Source organism: Podarcis liolepis (genome assembly GCF_965112155.1).
Source record: "Podarcis liolepis genome assembly, chromosome: 14".
Lineage (NCBI taxonomy): Eukaryota > Metazoa > Chordata > Lepidosauria > Squamata > Lacertidae > Podarcis > Podarcis liolepis.
The window spans coordinates 39,307,029-39,329,221 of record NC_139569.1 but is presented as its reverse complement, the minus strand read 5'-3'; the positions used below and the strand labels follow the sequence as shown (position 1 = coordinate 39,329,221).

The 22,193-nt window shown below is 39.6% G+C and overlaps 1 protein-coding gene across 2 annotated transcripts in view; it reads right to left on the bottom strand.

The window, feature by feature from the left end:
* TRPM7 (transient receptor potential cation channel subfamily M member 7) overlaps positions 1-22,193 on the bottom strand; it is a 75,027-nt gene that overhangs the window by 17,757 nt on the left and 35,077 nt on the right. For both annotated transcript variants that reach the window (XM_083475286.1, XM_083475285.1), the window contains exons 7-25: positions 21,785-21,956; positions 19,189-19,363; positions 18,839-18,962; positions 17,755-17,827; positions 16,128-16,228; positions 15,277-15,411; positions 13,687-13,740; positions 13,005-13,145; positions 11,662-11,796; positions 10,786-11,066; positions 9,950-10,178; positions 8,628-8,783; positions 8,391-8,534; positions 8,156-8,284; positions 7,196-7,480; positions 5,450-5,624; positions 4,524-4,650; positions 3,087-3,271; positions 476-608 (exon numbers count right to left, since the gene is read on the bottom strand). In XM_083475286.1, the coding sequence (XP_083331412.1) occupies positions 476-608; positions 3,087-3,271; positions 4,524-4,650; positions 5,450-5,624; positions 7,196-7,480; positions 8,156-8,284; positions 8,391-8,534; positions 8,628-8,783; positions 9,950-10,178; positions 10,786-11,066; positions 11,662-11,796; positions 13,005-13,145; positions 13,687-13,740; positions 15,277-15,411; positions 16,128-16,228; positions 17,755-17,827; positions 18,839-18,962; positions 19,189-19,363; positions 21,785-21,956 (2,954 nt within the window). The remainder of the gene's footprint in view (positions 1-475; positions 609-3,086; positions 3,272-4,523; positions 4,651-5,449; positions 5,625-7,195; positions 7,481-8,155; positions 8,285-8,390; positions 8,535-8,627; positions 8,784-9,949; positions 10,179-10,785; positions 11,067-11,661; positions 11,797-13,004; positions 13,146-13,686; positions 13,741-15,276; positions 15,412-16,127; positions 16,229-17,754; positions 17,828-18,838; positions 18,963-19,188; positions 19,364-21,784; positions 21,957-22,193) is intronic.

The window sequence follows — 22,193 nt, the reverse complement described above, 5'->3', positions numbered from 1 at the left end:
TGGGTTGTCTCAGCAGCAGAATGACCAGGGAAGAGCGAAGTGATTTCCTCTCCCTGAGCTCATGCATTCTGTACCAACCCATGGTTTGGCTTAGAGCGACCTGTGAGCCAGACCAGGGAGATTACTGTAAGTGTGCAACAGAGATCTGCTAAATGAGGATAATGCTTCATGTGCCTGATGATGTATGCTCTAGTCCATGAAAGCTTGTGTTCAAATGTGGCTTCTGTGTTGCTTTTGATGCAAACAAACTAAAATGGCTACTGGTCTGCAATTAGATAATTTTATAACGGACCCTGCCAATCAAAGGTCCACATGTTAAAACAGGCTGCTGTTGGTCAACATCTGCTATGATAAATGTAAACCAGAGTGTGATTTTAAAGTAACTGAAAATGTGCTATTCAATTAGCTGTTCCAATCATTCCTGGAAAAACTGAAAAGAAGAAGGTTGAAACGGTCATTCCTTATTATTTCATACCGTTCAGAAGTAACTCTAATTCTCTCTTCACTTCCAGAATGGAATTTATCATCTTTTTCATTGAAATACATCTCAACACACAACTCCTCAAAATCATGAAGCTTCTTTTGATCTTCTTCTGTTAGAAACAGTTCTAGAGAATGAAAGAAACAATCCATTTCAGAAGCTTGCTAATGAACCGCTGCAGAAAAGAAGTAAAAACAGTGAAAAACCAAGGAAATGAGTATTCCCTTAGCCAAGGACCTCACATCATGAGTGTTGGATGTAAGTATACAGTGGTACCTCTGGTTAAGAACATAATTCGTTCTGGAGGTCTGTTCTTAACCTGAAACTGCTTTTAACCTGAGATACCACTTTAGCTAATGGGGCCTCCTGCTGCCGCTGGGGCACGATTTCTGTTCTCATCCTGAGGTAAAGTTCTCAATCTGAGATACTACTTTTGGGTTAGCGGAGTCTGTAACTCGAGGTGTCTCTAACCTGAGGTACCACTGAATCTGGGTTTTTTTCCATTTCCCCAAGTTAGGTACACTAGAATATAATACACCTCCAAAAATGTTTGTTTGTTGTGTTACCAACACATCTATTCATATATTTTTAAAGTACAGTGGTACCTCGGTTTTAGAACAGCTTAGTTAACGAACAACTTGGAAAGCGAACGCAGCAAACCCAGAAGTAGGTGTTCTGGTTTGCGAACGTTTTTCGGAATCCGAACTGTTCCGTTTTGAATGTTACACTTCCTTTTTCAGTGCCACACTTCTGTTTTGAGTGCCCCTGCTCTTGCTTGCACGGGAGTAGGAGCTGAATCGGCGCAGCTCAGCTGGGGAGCACGAAGCCTCCCTTCCCAGCTGAGAGATCCCCACCCCCGTTCCTGCTTGCACGGGAGCAGGAGCTGGATGGGGTTGCTCAGCTGGGGAGGTGCAGGCTCTGTCACACTTTCCATTGAGGGGTTCGTGGCTGGTGGCTCCTGTAAACTTCTCCCCTCAAGAGAGAAATTTAAAGGAGCCCCCACCTCAGCATCAGAGCCCCTGCACCGCCTAAAGGCAGCCAGGCGGAATAGTTGCTGGGATGGCTGTCTCTGCATCGTCACGCGATGCTCCTTTAAACTTCTGTATTCGAGGTGAACACAGCCACGCACAACTCAGTGGAAAAGTGTGACAGAGCCCTCACCTCTCCAGCTGAGCAGCCAACAAACTTGAAAAACTCATGAAAAAGCAGCAACACAACAAAGTGAAAAAAGCAAATCAACTGCAAATGAGTCAAAATCACAGGAAAACATAAAACAACACTGACCCTAACCCCAATTCCGATCCTTACCCTAACACTAACCCAGTCCTACAATTAACCCTAACCCAGAAATGGTCTTGTTAAATAGTAAAATTCATGTTAAATTGCTGTTTTAGGGATTCTTTTTAAAAGTCTGGAACAGATTAATCCATTTTGCATTACTTTCTATGGGAAAGCGCACCTTGGCTTTAGAATGCTTTGGTTTTAGGATGGACTTCTGGAACAGATTTAGTATGGGAACCCACTTTCAAACCCTCTTCCCCACATATCTATTACTTGCTCACAAAATCAGCTCTTAATCAGGCTGGGGATCCTCTGGCCACAGGTGGTCTGGCCCAAGTCCCGATGTGATATCAGGTGTGTGACAAGTGGGAAAGCAGCTACCAGGAAACAATGGGGATCTTTAAATTGTTCCTGATAGTTCTTGGCAAGGGAGCTTTGATGTTGGTGCTAATAAGCAGACTGGTGCTGTCAGCAACTCTGCGGAAATCTGCTGCGCTACAGAGTTGCCCATTAGGAACTTGCACAGTGCTGGGATTTGCACTTACAGCAAACCCACAAGAGGGTCTTGCCATAAGTGCAAGTGTCCCTTCGCAATGTTGGCTTGCATTGAAAGTTGAAATGCAAAAGATCTTCCTCTGTAGGGGCAGCTGGTTTTGTTTTGGTATTGTCAGGCGATTGACATGGATGTGCAAGGTCCTTCACAACTATCAAAGAGGTCCGCAGTGATGGTCAGAGCAAGTCCTTGTTCAGCTTTTTAAGAATTCCACTTACAGTGGTACCTCGGGTTAAGTACTTAATTCGTTCTGAAGGTTCGTTCTTAACCTGAAACTGTTCTTAACCTGAAGCACCACTTTAGCTAATGGGGCCTCCTGCTGCTGCCGCTGCGCAGCCGGAGCACAATTTCTGTTCTCATCCTGAAGCAAAGTTCTTAACCTGAAGCACTATTTATGGGTTAGCGGAGTCTGTAACCTGAAGTGTATGTAACCTGAAGTGTATGTAACCTGAAGCGTCTGTAACCCGAGGTACCACTGTATAATGAAAGCATTTTTGTAGCAGTGGTTGGGCAGAGATAAAAAAAATGTGCTGTCACCCTAAGTTCTCTTAAGCATCCTGTTCACCCCAATCCTGAAAACAAGGCAAAATGTTCTGTCCACACACCCAAATTGTTGAGCCTCCACTCCCACTTTGCCATCCACTAATGGGACAGTGAACTGAGGGGAGGGATTTTGCATAAGCTCTACACATAAGCCAGGCTCCTATCAACCCCTGGATTTCACATAATGCAAAGAACAACCCCATGTTGCATATTTTTGTTTGTTCTTACTTGGCCCATCAGAAGTTTTGTCTTTCTTTCTCTGCTTGCATACACAGCAGAATAGGGAAGCCATATGACTAAGAATAATAAGAGGAGGGGGCAGGATAGGCTTCTCGTGATATGCCATAACAAAATGATAACGCTGGTATTTCCATACAATGTTGGAAATTGCTTTCACCTGTAAATACACATTGCTAAACAAAAAGAGAAGAGAATAAAGAAGGCAAACATTTTAGTTTGATCATCTTAGAAACTAGCAGCAATGATCTTACATTCTGCTCTGTACAAATATTAAAAGAGAGTACAAACAAAAGAAACAAACAGCATAACTTCTATCACATTTATTTTATTTATTAAAAAATATACCACTATGTCATAAAATAATCAAAGCAGTTTACAATTTTATATCTATCTATCTATATATATATCTATATATATCTATAGATATATAGATATAGATATAATTAAAAACATGGATTCTTAAAAAATCAGAGACCATCAACTAACTATTATAGGACTATGTTTTTTTTATTTCCTGCATAAGACTTTCAGCAGAGAAAAATTTTTCAGCAGGCATTTAAAGGTTCAAAAAGAGGCATCTTCTAAATTTCTGCTGGCAGAACATTACATATTCTTCTGACACTGGCAAATGATCTCAGCTACTGTTCCTAAGGTAAAGGTAAAGGGACCCCTGCCATTAGGTCCAGTCGTGGCCGACTCTGGGGTTGCGGCGCTCATCTCGCTTTATTGGCCGAGGGAGCCAGCGTACAGCTTCCGGGTCATGTGGCCAGCACGACTAAGCCGCTTCTGGCGAAACCAGAGCAGCACACAGAAACGCCGTTTACCTTTCCGCCAGAGCGGTACCTATTTATCTACTTGCACTTTGATGTGCTTTCGAACTGCTAGGTGGGCAGGAGCAGGGACCGAGCAATGGGAGCTCACCCCATCGCGGGGATTCGAACCGCCGACCTTCTGATTGGCAAGTCCTAGGCTCTGTAGTTTAACCCACAGCGCCACCTGCGTCCCTAAGGTACCGTAGACCAAAGTTGTTCAGGGCTTTGTAAATTAATACAAGGACCTTCAACAAGGCTTGGTCATAGATGGGCAGCTGGTGCGTATGTTTTAACGATGGTGTCACATGTTATTGGTCATGTGCCCCCATCAGCCATTTGGCCTCTATATTTTGCACCAGCTGGAGCTTCCAAACCACAAAGAGCACATTGCTGTAATCCAACCTAGAGGTTACCAATGCATGTACTATGGTAGTCAGTTATCGCTGTACAGGAATGGCCATAGCTGGCAAACCAGACAAAGCTGGTAAAAGGTATTCCTAGCTACAGAGCCCATTTGACGAAGATGCATGCAGGAGTACCCCATGGTCGTATAATCACCAAGCTACTTTTTAAAGCACTGATTTAATAGCAACTTAAAATGTGAAAAACATACTTGAAAAAGGCGATGAGAAGATTGACCATAATAATGTACTGCACGAAAAGGTAGACGGCCTGAAGGAAGGGTGTCAGCCATGCTCCAGTAACACATGGTATGATTGTTTGGGAATCATTTGCACATACTTTGCAGATTAAGAAAAGAAAAAGAAATGTTCGAGAAGATTTAGTAGTTTATTTGTTACTTAGAAGCAAAGCTCTTTATAGCGCATCAACAAAATATTATCACCTATACTTTTTCAACACACAAGTAGCAGAAGCCGCTGCACAGCTTAGCCCCAAATAGAAAATTTATGAATAAAACAGGTCTGTGGGCATTAAATACCCAAACTTCCAACCTCAGCAACTGGAAAGTTTATTTAAATCTGTTAAGAACTGTCTTTCAGTTCATGCCCTTCAAAATGAAAAACAAATAAAACTTTTCAATAAAATAAAATTCCTCCATATTTATTGAATGTATATCCCACTTTTCCATAGTATAATCATGTTTACCAAAATAATTTTGTTTCCATATTCTGAACAAATACATGTATCACTGTAGATGAAAAACTAAAATTTTAAAAATCAAAAGAGATTTTAAATTTGTTTAAACATGTTTTTTATTTTAGGTCCCCCCCCCCCCGGTTTAAAATAATACCTTAATATTAAATACATTAGAATATACATAAATAATCCCTTCATTTTTATTTATTTAGAAAGATTTAGGAAACACTTCATCACACTCTGTGGGGTATACAATACAACAATCTAGATAAAACACAGCTAAACTCCAGAAAAATTTTAAAAAACAAATATCAAAAAAGCAATAAAATCATTATGAATTAAATATAGATTCTAGATTAGCCCTCCCATCTCTGTGCTCTTTAGACACAAGAAAAAGTGTCCCTTGCCTGCTAATAAATAGAAGGAATAAAAATATCTTACCATCAATTTCATAGGCATAAACTTCACCAAAGATCATCCAATAGGGCCGAAAGACAATATCTCTTGCTAAAACCCAGGATGGTTTTTCATTAGGATAAAGTATTGCCTTTCTGGGGACTCCAAAACTAAGCAGCACAAGTGCCATAATTACTACAATGTAAAACATGTTGGCCACCTGTTTAAAACAGAGTTAAGAGACAGTTAAAAAAGTGGAGACCCCTCACTTAAACCCTCCAAACTACAGCCCAACCCCTTCTTTGTTGTTTACATTCATATTCAACACATTGCTTCACATTTAGAGGCACTCTAGACTTGTTTTTGTCCAACTCCACTGGTCAATCACCTTTGGACAGTAAGCAAGTAAATTTTTATTTATACCCTGCCCTCCCAGGCCAATAACAGGCTCAGGGTGGCTAACATCAAATATCAAATACATTAAAGCACTATCAAAGAATTGATTAAAATACAGCTTAAAAATTAGAATCAGGATAAAATTAAATGACTGCCCATGAATTACAACCATAGGGGTCAGGAACCTCCAGTATTCATCAGCACAGCCAATCACAATTATCTCTACATTCCACCCATCCCAAGGGGTAACTAAATATTAATATAATATAATATAATATAATATAATATAATATAATATAATATAATATAATATAATATAATATAATATAATATAATATAATATAATATAATATAATATAATATAATATTTGGTAATTCCAGGAAGAGTGGCTTAGGGAGGGCAAGTGGCCACTCTGAACTTCCATTTTGACTTTAGTTCCCTTGAGTTCCTCAGAAATGCACTGTAACTTCCATAAGAATTAGGACAAGACTGTGAGGAGCATCCCTCCCCAATCAGATGCATGCATCTGCAAGATCCCTGCTCTTCTCTGAGGCATAACTAATTTCCCCCCTTTTGCAAGCACCTAGGGACAGCCAGTCTTTGAAACAGCAGTACGTATCTGTGACTTCAGTGTTCAACTGCTAAGTTCCCAATAAACTTAAAGAGACTTTTTGTGCCTACAGCAGTGGAGTACTGGGAACTTGTGGAACTTCCTGATATGATATTTCAATCTGATCATATGGTGTGAAATACTCCACAAGCCAACATTGTGGCTTCTTGTTTTTCTCCACTTGTCCTCCTTCTACACGTACAGCAAACTGCCTTAGAAAAACCAATACACAGCTGTCCATCTTTATTGGTGGAATACCTGTTTCAAATGACTGTAAAATACAACACTTCTGAAATGTTTGCAAATAAAATATATTTAAAATATAGCTCAAGGACCACCTCTTCTCATATGAACCTACCTGGACCCTGTCATCTTCTGAGGCCCTTCTTCATGTGCCTCCTCCTCAAGAGGTCTGGAGGGTGGCAACATGAGAACAGGACCTTCTCTGCAGTGGCTCCCCGTCTATGGAATGCTCTCCCCAGGTAAGTTCGCCTGGCACCTTCATTATATACCTTTAGGTGCCAGGCAAAAATGTTCATTTTTATCCAGGCCTTTGGTTTAACTGATTGACATCCTATGCCCTTTTAAAATATGGGTTTTTGGGGGAGAGGGGGTTTATTGGGTTGTTTTTATTCTGATTATGTATTTTGTGGTTTTATATTTTGATTTTATTCTGTGAACCACCCTGAGACCTCTGAGTATCGGGTGGAATATAAATAATAATAATCATCATCATCATCATCCCACACAACACACTTTTAATTTTGGTAGGAAAAAAGCTTACCATTTTCCCAATCATCATGACGTAAGGTCCAGCATGTTGGTTTACAGCCAAAAAATCCAGTAATCTCACATACCAAAAGATTATATTCAGGCAGTAAGTTAGCCTTCCAGCAACGAAAACGTAATTTGAATTGTAAGTATCTTCACTGAAGTTTCCCTGTGCTCCAAATCTTAGTCCAAAACCAATGAAGAATGTGATAATGGCTACAGTATCACTGACATTGAAGTAATCATTAAACCACACTTTAATCTTTTGACTGATCTTGCCCGCCTCTGACATAAAGATCTGTTGTAAAAATAATGAGAAATTGGGCACAGTTCATTTCGTCTTACATCAAAAGGCATTAAAAGGCAGGTAGCAGTTATGTACATACATCAATATAAAACAAGTTTAATGTAAATCAAAGACTGAAGCCATGGTAGGAAGTGGTTCCATGAACTACAGCAGGCATAGGCAAACTCCGGCCCTCCAGATGTTTGGGACTACAATTCCCAACATTCCTAGCTAACAGGACCCAGTGGTAAGGGATGATGGGAATTGTAGTCCCAAACATCTGGCGGGCCAGTTTGCCTATGCCTGAACTATAGTAATGAGGGACTCTGGCTTGCATTCATCATGCTAAAAGCTAATAAACGGAGAAAGGAATTTGAATCCAACAAAATGGAAGAGGAAGGAGCATGCTTCTGTGGCAAGCCCCCAATTTACAACATATGACTTGCAGAAAACGAGTACTGCATCAATACCCTACCACAGGCTTCCTCAACCTCAGCCCTCCAGATGTTTTGAGACTACAATTCCCATCATCCCTGACCACTGGTCCTGCTAGCTAGGGATACGGGGAGTTGTAGGCCAAGAACATCTGGAGGGCAACACGTTTTGCACAGCGTACTTATGCTGACTCTTGAAAGTATATCTAAATCCTCTTCTGCATTAAAGAGCACGTTACAAATGCAAATATACCTCACGAATCTTCTCAACAGCCAACGTGAAAATATATGCAATGACAATCCATTCTTGAATTGAGGGCAGCTCTTCCATTTTCACAAGAATCACGAATGTATAAAGCATCAGAAATCCTAAGTAGGCCAACTATAAAAAGTAAAATGTTGAAAATAAATATTAAGAAAAGTAGTTTTTTTCAACAACAACAAAAGAGTTATTTTTCCAAAACAAAACATAGAAACAAAAAACTCACCGTGTTAAACCAGAATTTCACTATTGGTGCATGATAGAAGGCATAAAACTTTCGCGTAATGGGAAGCCTCTTGGGTTTTACTGTTGCCTCCATGTCATGCTTTCCTTCTGTACTGTCCAAGACCCTTACTTCTTTAAACACTTCCTAACATTAAAATAACACAATTTAAAATCATGTATGAGAGTAAAGTTAGTCTTCGTTGCTAAAAACGTGTTAAGTGTTTGTGCGTAGAATTACCATTGGTATCTCTTCTGCTATGTTTTGAAAGTTGTTTTCGCTGTCTTCCATAGTCATTTGATGTGCATCTTGAGACTGTGGAATATGGGACATTTCTGCCTTGGTTTTGTATTCTAGCATTAGTATGGTAGGGGGAAGTAAGATGCTCAATATTACCTGTAAGATGTGAACATCAAGTTATTAAGACAAAATACTTCCCATTCACTAACACATTTTTCTAAAAAAAATAAAAAATCAGAACTATCCAGCACACAGAAGTCCCCTCTTCCGCCCTCTCCCACATTTCAGCAAAATCTGTCAGGTAGCAAGTAAAAGATGTAGAAGAATGATTAGGTGTTGTTTTTTTTAACTACTACAGATACACATAGAACATTCCATAATATTCTTGAGGGAACAAATATCTGCAATTTCTAAAAAGTTGTTAGAGAAAATGTGCTCAAATAGATTTCTACCCCTCATCCTAATGCTTTTATCAGTATTAGACTGTGTCGAGGCTGCAGAAGGCATATCTCCCTAATGCCATTGAAGAATCATAGATCCTGAAGCATGCCCACCCACCTTCATAAAATGAGTGTTACTCTTAGTTGACTAGCAAAGCAAGTTAGAGATGACAAATTGGAACACAAGACAGACAACAGCACATCATACTTTAAAATGATGCTTAAGGATGGTCTGTGTCAACACTGTACTTTTACATAATAATTTTCTTATTATAGTCTAACGCAGTGGGGCAAATTTTCAGTGCAGTATACAAAGAGAAACACACCTCTTATTGTTAATTCAGACTATATGGCTTACTTGACATATGCCATTCTGAAAACCTACACCCACTCACATCCTGCTGATTTGTCTGAATTCTGTTAAGCCTTCTCACTTGCTCAGCTTCAGCTACTAAAATATAAATATGAAGTTTCTACATCAAATTTTACTTTACTACCCGTAGAAAGCATAATGACATTTCAATTTTACAAGGGGGTTTCAGTCTGTTAATGTTTCACCACTACATTTTTAGTAGTAGATTAGTTCTCATGATGATCTAAGTATCCACCTCTGGTTAAGGGCTACTTGCCTGGTTTCTGCCTTCTACATTTCTGTACCTTTTTTAAAAAAGATAATAAAGCATCAAAAAAAGTTATTGTTCATTCCAGTATCACCTCTCACTTTGATTAATTTAAAGAGCTGTTTTGCTTAGCCTACATAAAGATTACAGTGGAAAAAAAACTTTGCATGACTATGCTTTCAACATATCCCTTTCACTTAAGCATTACTAAAATAACAGCAAAAATGGATTCCAAGGAAGGTATTGTCTATAGATTAGTTACCTTGTACCATGAATTCTTCCTCATGTTCAGCCTTCCCATCCACATATCAGACAACAACATCTGTGTACAAGTATGAGCTACGAAAGGGCGAAGCCGTGAAGACACTGCTAGTTTAAGGCAGGTGGCATTACTCCAGTTTTTTAGCTCGTAAGTTAGCAACTTCATAGCCATAGTTTCATCTTGTCGGAATGACTGTTCTAATAGCTCAACTGCCAGCTGCCCAAACTCACTGGGGGGGGGGGGGGCAAAAATCACAAGACATACAATGTTAAAGATGCACAAACATATTAAATATGCCAATTCTTTCACCCATACTAGACTTCAAACACTGAACCTCCTGAACTGAATGGAAGCACCTGCTTACTACTGTTGTAAGAGAGACACCTGTGGATACAACTCTGTATGGCCAAAAAGAAAACTGGTTTCATCTCAGCACTTCCCTGTTACTCTGAGTGAGTTAAAAGGCGTGCCTGATGCATTCTTCTGAATCTATACCCAAGATTTCCCTGGACCAGTTATCTGTTGCTGGATTTCAGGAAGTGACATCTAACCAGAACAAAAATAATTCAGGCTTTTAAAAAGGATTTGCAATTTTAGAAAAGCTAGTAGGAGATTGTAATTAACCAGCCAGAACAGGCAAAAGGGGTGAGTGGATAACAGCTATGGGAAATGAATAGAAAAAAAATGCATATGGCACTGTGGTTAAACTCCATCATCTACAAAAGCCCAACCTGACATTCTCCATTTTCTGCATCTTCAGCATTAGCTTCTAGCAACTACTAGGAAACAAGAAGCTGAAATTTGTCTTAAGGATTTTAACAAAATAGAATGTTTACTTTGAATACTGTTTCAGTTCTTCCGAGGTATCGTCAACAAGGTCACTTTGTTTTGATTCATAGGCCATTGAACGATATAGCTTGCAGGCCACTAAGGCTTTCGCCATGGATTCTTCACCATGTTGCCAGAAAAAAAGAGCCATTTTTTGCCTCTTCATTAGTACTGCCCACAGTAACAACTCATTCAGAGGGTAAGGAAAGCGTCTCGTTTCTGGATCATCAATATCTACTATGTCATCTTTGGTTTGCTTCTTTCTTCCTTCTTCTGAAGTGTTATCGGCCTTTAAAAAAAAGGTAGTAATTTAAAGGTTTTACAAGGGCAGCTAGAATTATAAAGTTTAAAGAGAAAACACAACTGTGAAATGTGATACTCAGACATCAGATATTTGTTAAAAACTCACCAGTAAGAGATTATTTCAGGTAAGAATCATTCAAAGAAAGGCACCAAAATAACTGAAGTAATATATCATGAAGAAAAGTATCAAAATTAGCAGCTCCGCCCACAAATAAGATAATTTTAGCCTGAGAGAGAACCTTGCTATAAAGAAATGCCATGCTATAAAGAAAAGCAAAAGAGGGAAATACAAGCAAGGTTCCACGGCCACAAAATCAGAGATAAGGAACTTTCATTTAGCTTTCGAAATTTCTCAGCTCATTCGCATGTGTCAGAAAAGGAATTGCTACAATTATAGTGATTATCTGTATCACTTCTGCAACTCCAATTTCAATTATGGCATGTGTGCTTTAAAGGCTGTTACAAGAAGTACAGTACAATGCACTATTTATATACACCTCCGTACATGCCAAGATCACATCACGAAAACAAGAGCCCTGTTCCAACTTCATCTCCTTCAAGGGCAGCTGTGTGCCTCATACCTTTGGTTTGTAAGGCTGGGCAGTTTTGATGAAGTGATTATGCCGCATTTTCTCTTTCTTATCCACCCTGTTACCAAAAGGTTCGTGGCTTTTACGCAATTGAGGGGTGCTGCCTGAAGCATTTCGCCCAGACCGCTGGTGGTGGGGAAACAGAAAAACATGATTATAATGTAGCACAGTGCCTGAATTATGTGAAATCATTGAGATGCACAGTAACTCATTATCTGAAGGACAAAACCATAAATATTTGTATATAGCCAAGACAAAGTAGTTTATTTTTGCATAGTGGTGAGAATATAAGCTGTGCAGAGTCTCAGTTCAACTCTCATGTCGATTACAAGCTTCCTGGAAACCTCTAGGGCAGTTCAAGGTCTCTCAGACTCAATCCCCATCTACAATGTTGGAATGATAGTGGCCCACCCTGCAATATTCTTTTAATATTTGTTGAGATAATAATCCAAAATGCTTTGGGCACAATCCAGCAAAAATCGAAGCACTTAAGTGCAGCTGGATCATGTCCAGTATATTACTATTGATACTGTCACAGAGAAAGCAGACCAGTAAATTGCACAGTTCAAAGTCAGAGCTAATTCTTTATTAGAAAAAACAACAACATTATCTCCACAGACTTGGCTGAGTGACAGGCCTAAGGAGCAGAGCAGCTCATTCCCTGTAGGTCTTATTCCATGAAATCAGTTACCAAGACTAAAGGTCCCTGCCGTCTATGTCTCCTCCTCTCCAGGGTTCCTCCCATTTCATGTCTCTCCTGGTTCTAGGAGTCATGGGGGGGGGGGGGGGAGCTTGTCGCAGCAGGAGAAGAAACCCGTGACTCTTAACAAGCGTGACTCATCTCTGCCTCTTGACCTCCCTTCTTCCACTCATCTGCTTCAGCTTCGGCCTCTGATTCCTGACTTCTCTGTTTCACAGACTCTCCTACCTCACCAAGCCCTGTTACACCTCCAGCTTCCGACACCTCCTCTTCGCTGTCTTCTCTCTCTGACCACTCGTCGTCGTCCCACCACCACTCCCTGTATTCTGAGCCTTCTTCCCTTGGTGGTTCTCAAGCTGGTTCCTACCACCATTCCTGTGTCTAACCAATCCATGACAACTACTATGCAGTTTAGTACTCCTGCAGCCCCAGGCAGTGTACTCCATTGTCTCGAGACAGATGCAAACATACATACATTGGTACAGTTCCAAGTACACAAAACACTCTAAAGATCTCAGGAGAAACACCCTTCTAAGAAATGAGCTGCTGTTATTTTACATTAACTGAATTGTTTAAAGAGGTTAAATACTACCTTTTATGCATTACTTCAAAAAGAAAAAAAGAAACCATATACCCGATTGCTGCCACTGAGACTGTTGTATATCACTCTGAAGCGTTTTCGTGTGTAGGTGCATCTGTAGGTTCCTCCCATCAAATATTCCACAACAAGCCCCACATCAATCAAAGTGAGTTTATATCCGGGAGGAAGGTTTCCCTGAGGACAAGACAGTATTAACTTAGCACTAATACATGCTGCAATCTCTGTATCACATGATGTCATTCTGCAAAAAAGTGGTGCTGTGTTCAGCCCCAAGCACTCCCCAGGGAAAGACACCTTGGCATATAATGCAAGGTCACTGCTAGTTGGGCAACATGGACTAACAAAGTGACTCCACATCTCAATTTAGGTGCAACAACAAACTATGGTTGGAGTATCTGGAGCAGCCCAGATGCATGCCGTTCCTCCTTCTGTGCATGAGGTCCTTGGTTTCCTTCAAACACAGAAAGGACATGAAGGAATATGTAGCTATGGACAAGCATCCATTTGGACATGAAGCAAAGTGCACCCATTATTTTTTTTTGTGAATGACATTCTAAAATTCTTACTTTACCCAAAAGCAAGTTCTCCACTATACACACCACAGTAAGCACTTAAAATGTTATTAGTATAATAATTATATGAGAAGGAGAATTAAAACATAGTTTCTTGTTTGTGTGCATCTAGAGATGTTAAAGTATTTTCACAAGAGCCCTACCTGTTTGACATCTCGAACAAGATGAAGCAGCGCTGGATTTGTTGGGCCTTGTTTCTTGATGTAGAAGAGAAGAATGCAGACTTTTAGATACACTGAGGCATGTGACAAAACAAAGTAGTAGAATGACAGATTGCAAAATTGTGTTGTTGTTTTTTCAATTATCCAGGTTCTACATAACTCTGTATTTTTTTTAAATTAAAACAGAAGCACTATCTTCTACATGATTAAATAATTTGACTGACGCTTTAAAAAAATCCAAGAGAAGCACTATAACAATTTAATTTACTATACTTCTAGAACAGCTCTACCTAACCAAAGCTTTCACCAGGCATAAAGAAAGACTATGCTTCCCTGCAAACATGAAAATAAAAACTGATCTTTTGATAATTAACAGCTTTTTTGTATTTTTCACTTAGAAGAATCCTGTGAGTCAGTAAGAGATGTCCATCCTTCCCTATGGGTTTAATCCGTAACCCAAAATAAGGCAGTAACTGGCAGAGGAAAGCTTTAGTAGCAGCTGTAATTTCCCTCCTAGCCTTTCTCCTCAATAATTTTGGGGCAAATCATCTAAAGTGTAAGGAGGGTTTGCAGGTACTGGCTCCCTTCCTTAATTTGTCTAGCATCGCTTGAATCTAATTTCTCAGTCCTCTGCTGTTTCAAAACACACTCATTTCTCTTGAGCTAGATTTTATCACTTTTTAACCTTGTGAAAGAAATGTCAACTATTTGGCCCTTCCAAAAGATGCAATCAATAAATCTTTATTGTGGTCAAAGACCAGACAGCAAAATTAGCAACAGCAGAATACGCTTCAACAGCATCAAGAGGCGGACGTAATTAAAAACTCCCTATGAACTTATTTATATCCAAAAGATGCAATCAGCATTTCAATTTCCACAGGTAAATTCAAGGCCATCATCATAAGCTAGTTGAGATCAGCTCTTGAATGCAGGATAATATTATTTTCTTCAACGCATGCTCCAAAAGCTTGCACAATCAGAATGAAGGCTCATGTTTTACACCTAAAATTCTGTACCGTTACTGATATAAAAATGACAACCTTCCATTAAACACCCCCCTCAATTGTTACCCAAATCAATCTCAAACAGTATTTCACTTTGAATGCATGTTTTTATATGAAAATTATAAATGAAATAGAAATACAACTTGGGAATCTTAAGAGAATTGTTGTTGCTAAATTTATTCTACATATGAACCGACCTGAACCCTGTGATCATCATCTTTATGTGCCCTCTCCATGGAGATCTGGAGGGTGGCAACATGAAAACAGGTGGCTGCCTGCTTGCAGAATGCTCTTCCCAGAAAGGCTCATCTGGTGCCATCATTAAATATCTTTAGGTGCCAGGCAAAACCAATTCCTTTTTAACTGGGCACTTGGCTTTTAATTATCTATTGCCTTTTCATGTGGGTGGGATATTTCATTGTAGTTTTTTTAAAATGTTGGTTTTAATGTATGTATATGGGGTTTCTTGCTTTTAAAATATTGCAAATCACTCTGTTGACATGGCAAAAAAGTAACTAATGGGTGTAATTAATAACAATAATAAAAATAAGAATTAACATCCACTTACAGTGTTGTAAAGTTCTTCCAGTCTGGGAATTGTAAGGAATTTGTGCATGCTCACTCCATTTTCAATAAGAAGTTTCACAAAGGCAACTCTATCCATCACAAGGGCATCTAACATAGCTTGTTCCAAAGACCCAACCTGAAGAAATAAAGACAGTCCTTAAATTGAAATAATATGAGAATTGAGAAAACTAGTATGCCAAAGTCTACTATATATTTTGGACAATTGTTTTGTTCCTTATGCATCTGGACACCTCTTAAGAGACTGAAGTCAAATTCTGCATCAAGGAACTTTATTTTGTGCCAACTGAAGTCTGAAAGTTGTATCTGCAGTGAAATGCTCATGATCCCCACCACAGACACTTAGAGTTTAAATGGATACCACTGTTAATCTTAACAAACAGCACAGAGAAATCCAGAAGAGCTAACAGGGTTGCACTTCCTTGTTCTTCTCCCCAACGAAAGCAGTGTTAGTGCCAAATCCAGATCAGAAACCAGATTGAAATGGGCCTAAATTATTAGTGAGATCCAAGAGTGTCTGAAGTTGCATGGCAACCACACCTGCTCAATCACCTTGCAACGTGATTGTTGAGCACCTTGCTGGTTCACATTATGCTCTTAGTACTCATCTTCGCACTAAGTACAGTTGTCTGCAAAATATAATTTGCTCCAAACAGGGAAAGGGGGCAATTTGCACAGGAGAGGGAAAGGCAAAGAGTGTCTGAGACTGTATGAATAGGTGATCAGGAAGCTTTCTGTCTACACCAGAGCATTATGGTTTTGACAGACGATTCCTTAACAATAATTCAACATCTTATTAATAAGTCACCGCTATGAACCACCATGTCTACATACCAGCCACTGCTGTCCATAAACAAAAACATGATTTTTGGCAATGTCAACTCTGTCCCACGCAAGTGTAAGGACAAGCTGGTCAAACGCAGAAGCATTTGTGCCTAGAAAACAAACACAGAAAACAGATTCAAACCTAAAAAAATTCCTTCCTGTAGCACCTTAAAGACCAACTAAGTTAGTTCTTGGTATAAGCTTTCGTGTGCATGCACACTTCTTCAGATACAGATTCAAACCTGTTCACCATAAAACTCTTGTTTTCAGCTGATTTCATGCCTTACCTTATGCTAGGGAAATAATGCATAGCCTATACAATTCATGGTAAAATAGAACCTATCTGCTGGAAAAAAGATATGCCCTCTTTTAGAGTACTACAGATTGTGGCTTATTACTAAAGCGGAGCTGAAATGGGCAGAATTTGTGAAAGCTTATGTCAATTGTTAGTGAGTAGCTCCCTAGACTGGATGGAGGGGAAGTAACACCCCGTGAAGGAAGTAAGTAAGGAAGAAGGAAGTAACACCCCGTGGTGTGGAGTGCCTTCTGTCAACTTTGGCTGGTGGCCAGAGATGCCTCTATCTGAACAGGAATAGTCTAACTTCTGTGGCCAAATCCACTAGGTTGGATTATTGCAATGAGTAATACATGGGGCTGCCTCTTCAGCTGGTGCAAAATTCCGTGGCCAGACTGCTCACCAGAACAAGAAGTTTTGGGCATATAACACTGATCCTGGCCCAACTGCACTGGCTGCCAGACAGTTTCTGGGTCCAATTCAAAGTGCTGGTGTTGACCCATAAAGCCTTAAATCGCTCAGGACCTTGATACTTTAAGAACAACCTCTCACCATGCTACCTGACCTGGACCCTGCTTGTCAACCAAGGCCTTTCTCTACGTCCTCCTCTTCCCGAGAGATTCAGAGGGTGGCAACACAAGAACAGGCCTTTTCTGTGGTGCCTTCCCATCTGTGGAATACTCTCCCCAGAGAGGCTCACTGGCAACCATCATTACATGTCTTTAGGTGCCAGGCAAAAACATTCCTTCAGCTATTAAATAATCTACGGCCTGGTAAATGTGTGAGTGAGGCAGGACTGTTATTATGATTATTTTATTATCATGCTGTCTATTATTATGGTTTGTATTGTGTTTTTATTATTATGCTTCATTAAAATATCTTCTTAATGTTGCACACCGCTCTGAGATCTTCTGATAAATGGTGATATATAAATAACAACAACAACAACAACAACAACAACAACAACAACAACAACAACCACAACAGCGTCCCCAGTAATATTTTGGATGGTACTGTGAAAAGGAGAGAAAGTGTTTGCCTATTCAGATCCAGAAAGCAATGCACTCACTTTGGAAGAGTTTTATGAAGTTATGTACATATTTTATGGGCTAATAGCCGTAAATAAAATAAATAAAAATTTATGAAGTTATCACAAAGCTATATTGAAATGGCTATGTAGGATGAGACGACACTATGCAAACCAGTGGTAGCCAACCTGGTGCTCCAAGGATGCTGAATGACTACAACTTCCATCAGTCCAATCAGAAAGCCCATCGTCCCCACCCCAAAAACATTCAGTGCATGCTTAATTATAATATGCTTTTAAGGTCAAAAACTCACCTTTTAGCAGCGCTGTAAGGATTGCAACATCAATATCTTGATGCTCATCAGATCCAATATGGAACACAGTGATCTGTTTTGAAAATTATATGGGGGGGGGAGGTTTAATCTCATAATAGTTCCTTTACATATAGTTGATTTGTAACAGTTCATTTGTCTAGCCATAAACCATAACAAAACTAAAGAAAATGCATTAAAATAATCTGCTGTTGTATATACATAATTCTAAAACCATATAAGGAAACTGCAGAATAATTAACTGCAGTTAATAACCAGCAGTACTCTTCTACAGTTAACAACTGTACTAATATACTACTATTACACATGTAATTCAGATACCACCATTTAAAGCTTAGCAAATTCCAATTAAAAGAAAAGTTTAATGCCATGTGCCTCACAACGCATCAATATAATTAAAATTTACACACACTGACAAGCATTTAAGGTAAAGATAAGGTAAAGGGCCCCTGGACGGTTAAGGCCAGTCAAAGACATCTATGCGTTGCAGGGCTCATTTTGCAGTGGAGTGGTTCAAATATAACCAAAGCTTTATATGCATGAGCCTGCAGTTAGGTCTGAATTTTTATATAACAATTCCCTCCATTGTATGTAACCTGAGGTACCACTGTATGTTATCATCACACAATGGATTGGCATTATGTTTGGTTTTCGAAAACCTTCATTGGTTTTGATAATACACTTATTTAAGATCTGCAGGTACAACACAGATCTTTGGACAGATCTTTGGATCTTGACTGAAAGACAAAAAACAATTATCAACCCTATGGAAAAAAGGATAGCGTAAACATATTTTTAAGAAAGAAACGAGGCTCAACTCAGACATAGCATCAACATGTGGGGCTGCATCCAACTAAGTTATTGTCATTGCTCTGTTGGGGCCTTGGAGCTTGGTCCTAGGATGACAGACTCTGGAGGAAGGTGTGGAGGAATGGGGGAAGGCTGGTCTATTTTAATTTTTCATAGCTGGTGTGATTAATCAAACATTTACTTAGAAAAGTACAATACTAAAGAGTGTTGCTACACAACCCTATTGTCGTGGTATATTATGCAGAGATTTACTCACAAGTTCTCTTTTTTTCATGCACTCCAGCAAGGTCTGGAACAAATGAACTGCCTCGCTCTGACCAAAATTAAATGTCTTTTTGATGGTTGAAATGACTTCAGGCTCTGCTCCATCAGGAATATTCCTGAGATGAAACAAGAATCAATTGAAACACGCAACCATGTGAAGTATTCTTCCCATCAAGGGGAGGGGCTGTGACTCAGGAGTTAGAGGGCAAGGTTTCAGGTTTAATCCCCAGCAACTCCAGTTGAAAAGATCTCAAGTAGCAAGAGGGGGCGGAGAAAAAACCTTGGACAGATGCTACTTTGAGAAGACAATACTGGGCTACATGGACCAATGTTCTGACTTACCCTCCCTCTTCTGTTTGTTTATATACATAAGCTAGGATGTCTGCAGCTCTGCCAGTCCCTTCACAAACCACCACTGGCACAGGTGGGTTTTCCTGAAGGTATTCCAAAACTGTGAGGATAACATTGGGGCCACCTTCAAATATGAGTGCAACCACAGGGACACCCTGTCCAATTCCTAGACAAAAGAGGTTAAAAAAAAATGCAGTTCTTTTTTCATTATGTCTTTTTCAGAATAAGCACAGCACAGTTCATTAAACTCAACTCAGAAAGAATGACTTATACTCAAAGAATGTTTATAAAGAACTGGAGCTACCCACAGGGCTTTGTATATCTAGAACAGAAGTGTTATTCTTTAAAAATGCTAAGCTAAGCCCTGCAACGAAAAGCTCAATTATGCAGCCTGTATTAATCAGAATTGCAGGATTTGTTATTTTATACAATTTATTTCATGGTTTTGACTGTTTTGCACAGTTTTTCTACTCGTCATGGGAAGGGGCAGTGGACTATACAAAGAACTGAAGCTCCTCACTCTGTTCACGTCAAAATCTTATTCAGCAACTCTCCATGAGTCCAAGAACTCATCAAACATTTGACCACACTTTATCAAACATTTGTTCAGCATCTGCCTAGGGTGATGGTTTGAAGGCACACACAGTCACATGGCAGAAACTAAATGCTTCAGGTCTGGCAGCCCTACCAAAGTAAAGGAATTGGAAAGGTCTTTTGGGGAACTAAAAATGTGAATACAAAATACACAAAAAAGTCATTCTCTGCAGTTCAAGGGCAATACATTTTAACTATGCATACAAATCTTCACCAAAAACTAATCTTCCTCAGCAGCGGTAAGCATAAATACTGCTCAAAATTTCTAACATAATATTAGACTCACCTTATTCCTTCTATTGCACAAACAACTTAAGAGGCTGAGTAGCACACATTTTAATACTGTTAATCATACACAAGGGCTAAAGTGTGGTTTACACATTTCAAAGGCCTAATTAAACTGCAGCCAACTGTGTCAGCATAAACATAAATGGAAGAGAAACTGTAAACACATAATAACTGTACACAGTAAAAATGTAGCCCATAGTTACAACAAATACAGAATACGGAAGCACTACAAAGCTTCTCTTTACCAACTCCTAGTCAAAACAGGATCATTGGTTTTAAAAACATTTTGGGAGTAGATGTACTATATTCCCAGAAGCCAGCTTGTACAAATGATACTTAGCAGCTAATCTGTGACTGACGCAACACAGATTAGTACAAAAAGGTCAGGGTTTCCTTATGTTATTCACACACAGATCTAAGCGTTGCATGCTCACAATAACTTTTGCCCCCCCCCCCCGCAAAGAGAGAAGAATTGCTGTTGTTATAGAGTGCAAGCAGGACGAGAAGTGCAAATCACTCGCACTTATTATTCACTGTGCACCTTTGTAATGTCTGAAACCAATTAGAGAATTCAATCTCAAAAGGAATGAAATACAGTTTAAGCAGAGATATTGGTGTGTGATGCATTGGATGGGGGGGGCGGTATTCCTGACAAGAGGATCAGATTCACAGGCTGCAGGTATTGTTACATCTGGCCCCATCTCTCGATGTTGATGGCATCTGTGGCATGAAGCCCCTTTCAACAGTTAAGGCTGGACAACCAGCTGTGACTCCTCTTGGGCAAAGACAGCCTAGGCCACAGATTGTGAACCTGTGGCTCTCCAGATGTTGCTGGACTAAACTGCCATCAGTCTTGACCATTGGCCTTGCTGGCTGGGGCTGATGGGATCTGGAAGGTCACAGACTGCCCTACCCCTAGGCCTAAGCAATTATGCATTTCCGAGTCATATCCAACTTAAGACTACTGCAACATATTGTTCAGGGACCTGCCTCTGAGAATTTCTGAAAAAAATCTACTGGCCCAAAATACCACTGATAGACCACTGACCAGAACAAGCCAGAGGGAACATATCTTATCTTAAAACTCAGATTTCTAAAAGATCACCTACTCCCCTTCAATGTTTACCCCCAATTCCTGAATTCTTCTCAGGAGTCCCATCTGGTGCTATTATGCCTTTTTCAGCACTAGGCAAATATATATTTTTATTTACCCAAGTCTAAACATTGGTTGAAATTATTTTCTTACTACTATATGCTTACATTATTCTACTGTTTTTAACTGGTTTTTAACCACTGGTTATATTGGGATTACTCTAGATTTCATTAAACTACCATGATAGTGGCAATGCAGAATGATGGGAAGTCAATCATAATAATAAAAAAATGCATCCAGGAGAATCAAATGAAGTAGTAAAGCTTTTCCTGGAAGGTACTACTTCTAGTGGCAGGGTGGAGAGTGCCTCTTTCAATTATCCTTAATAATCCAAGCCCCGGTAAAGAGAAAATCAGCACTCCTTGACTTGCTATTTTTCTGGTGGCAGTTACATTTCTATATGGGGAAGCAGGGAAACCTGCAATCCCAGCTCCCTTCCTAAATAACGCAAGTCAAGACAACTTTTTACCAGCTTAAGTTCCAACCCCCACACTGCATATGGAACAAAAAGGGCCAACACCACATAATTAGTTAATCATGGTCCACACATACGTGCATGGATCCTTTGCAGGTTAATTGTTTTTTCCAGTTCTCTTCGTAGTTTCACTTCTGCTCCATATTTTCCAACTGTCCCATCATCCACCAGTATGAAATGGGAATGAAGATTATTCAAGACGTTAAGTTTGCTCAAAGGATTCAGCAGGGTTTGATATGGAGCAACAACCTAAACATAAAACAAAACAAAAAGACCTTCGCATGGATATAAACCTGATCCCCCCCCCCAAAAAAAGTGTGGCAGGCTTCAAAATTCCCTTTTCATTTGCCAATTGCCAACAATCTGTTTATCCATCAGCTGCAGATTTCTGCTTCATTCCCATATAAAGCAAGTTGTAATACCAGGAAGTATCAACACGTTAATCTTATTCATAATTGGGATTCTTTATTCTTTAAAATCACAATG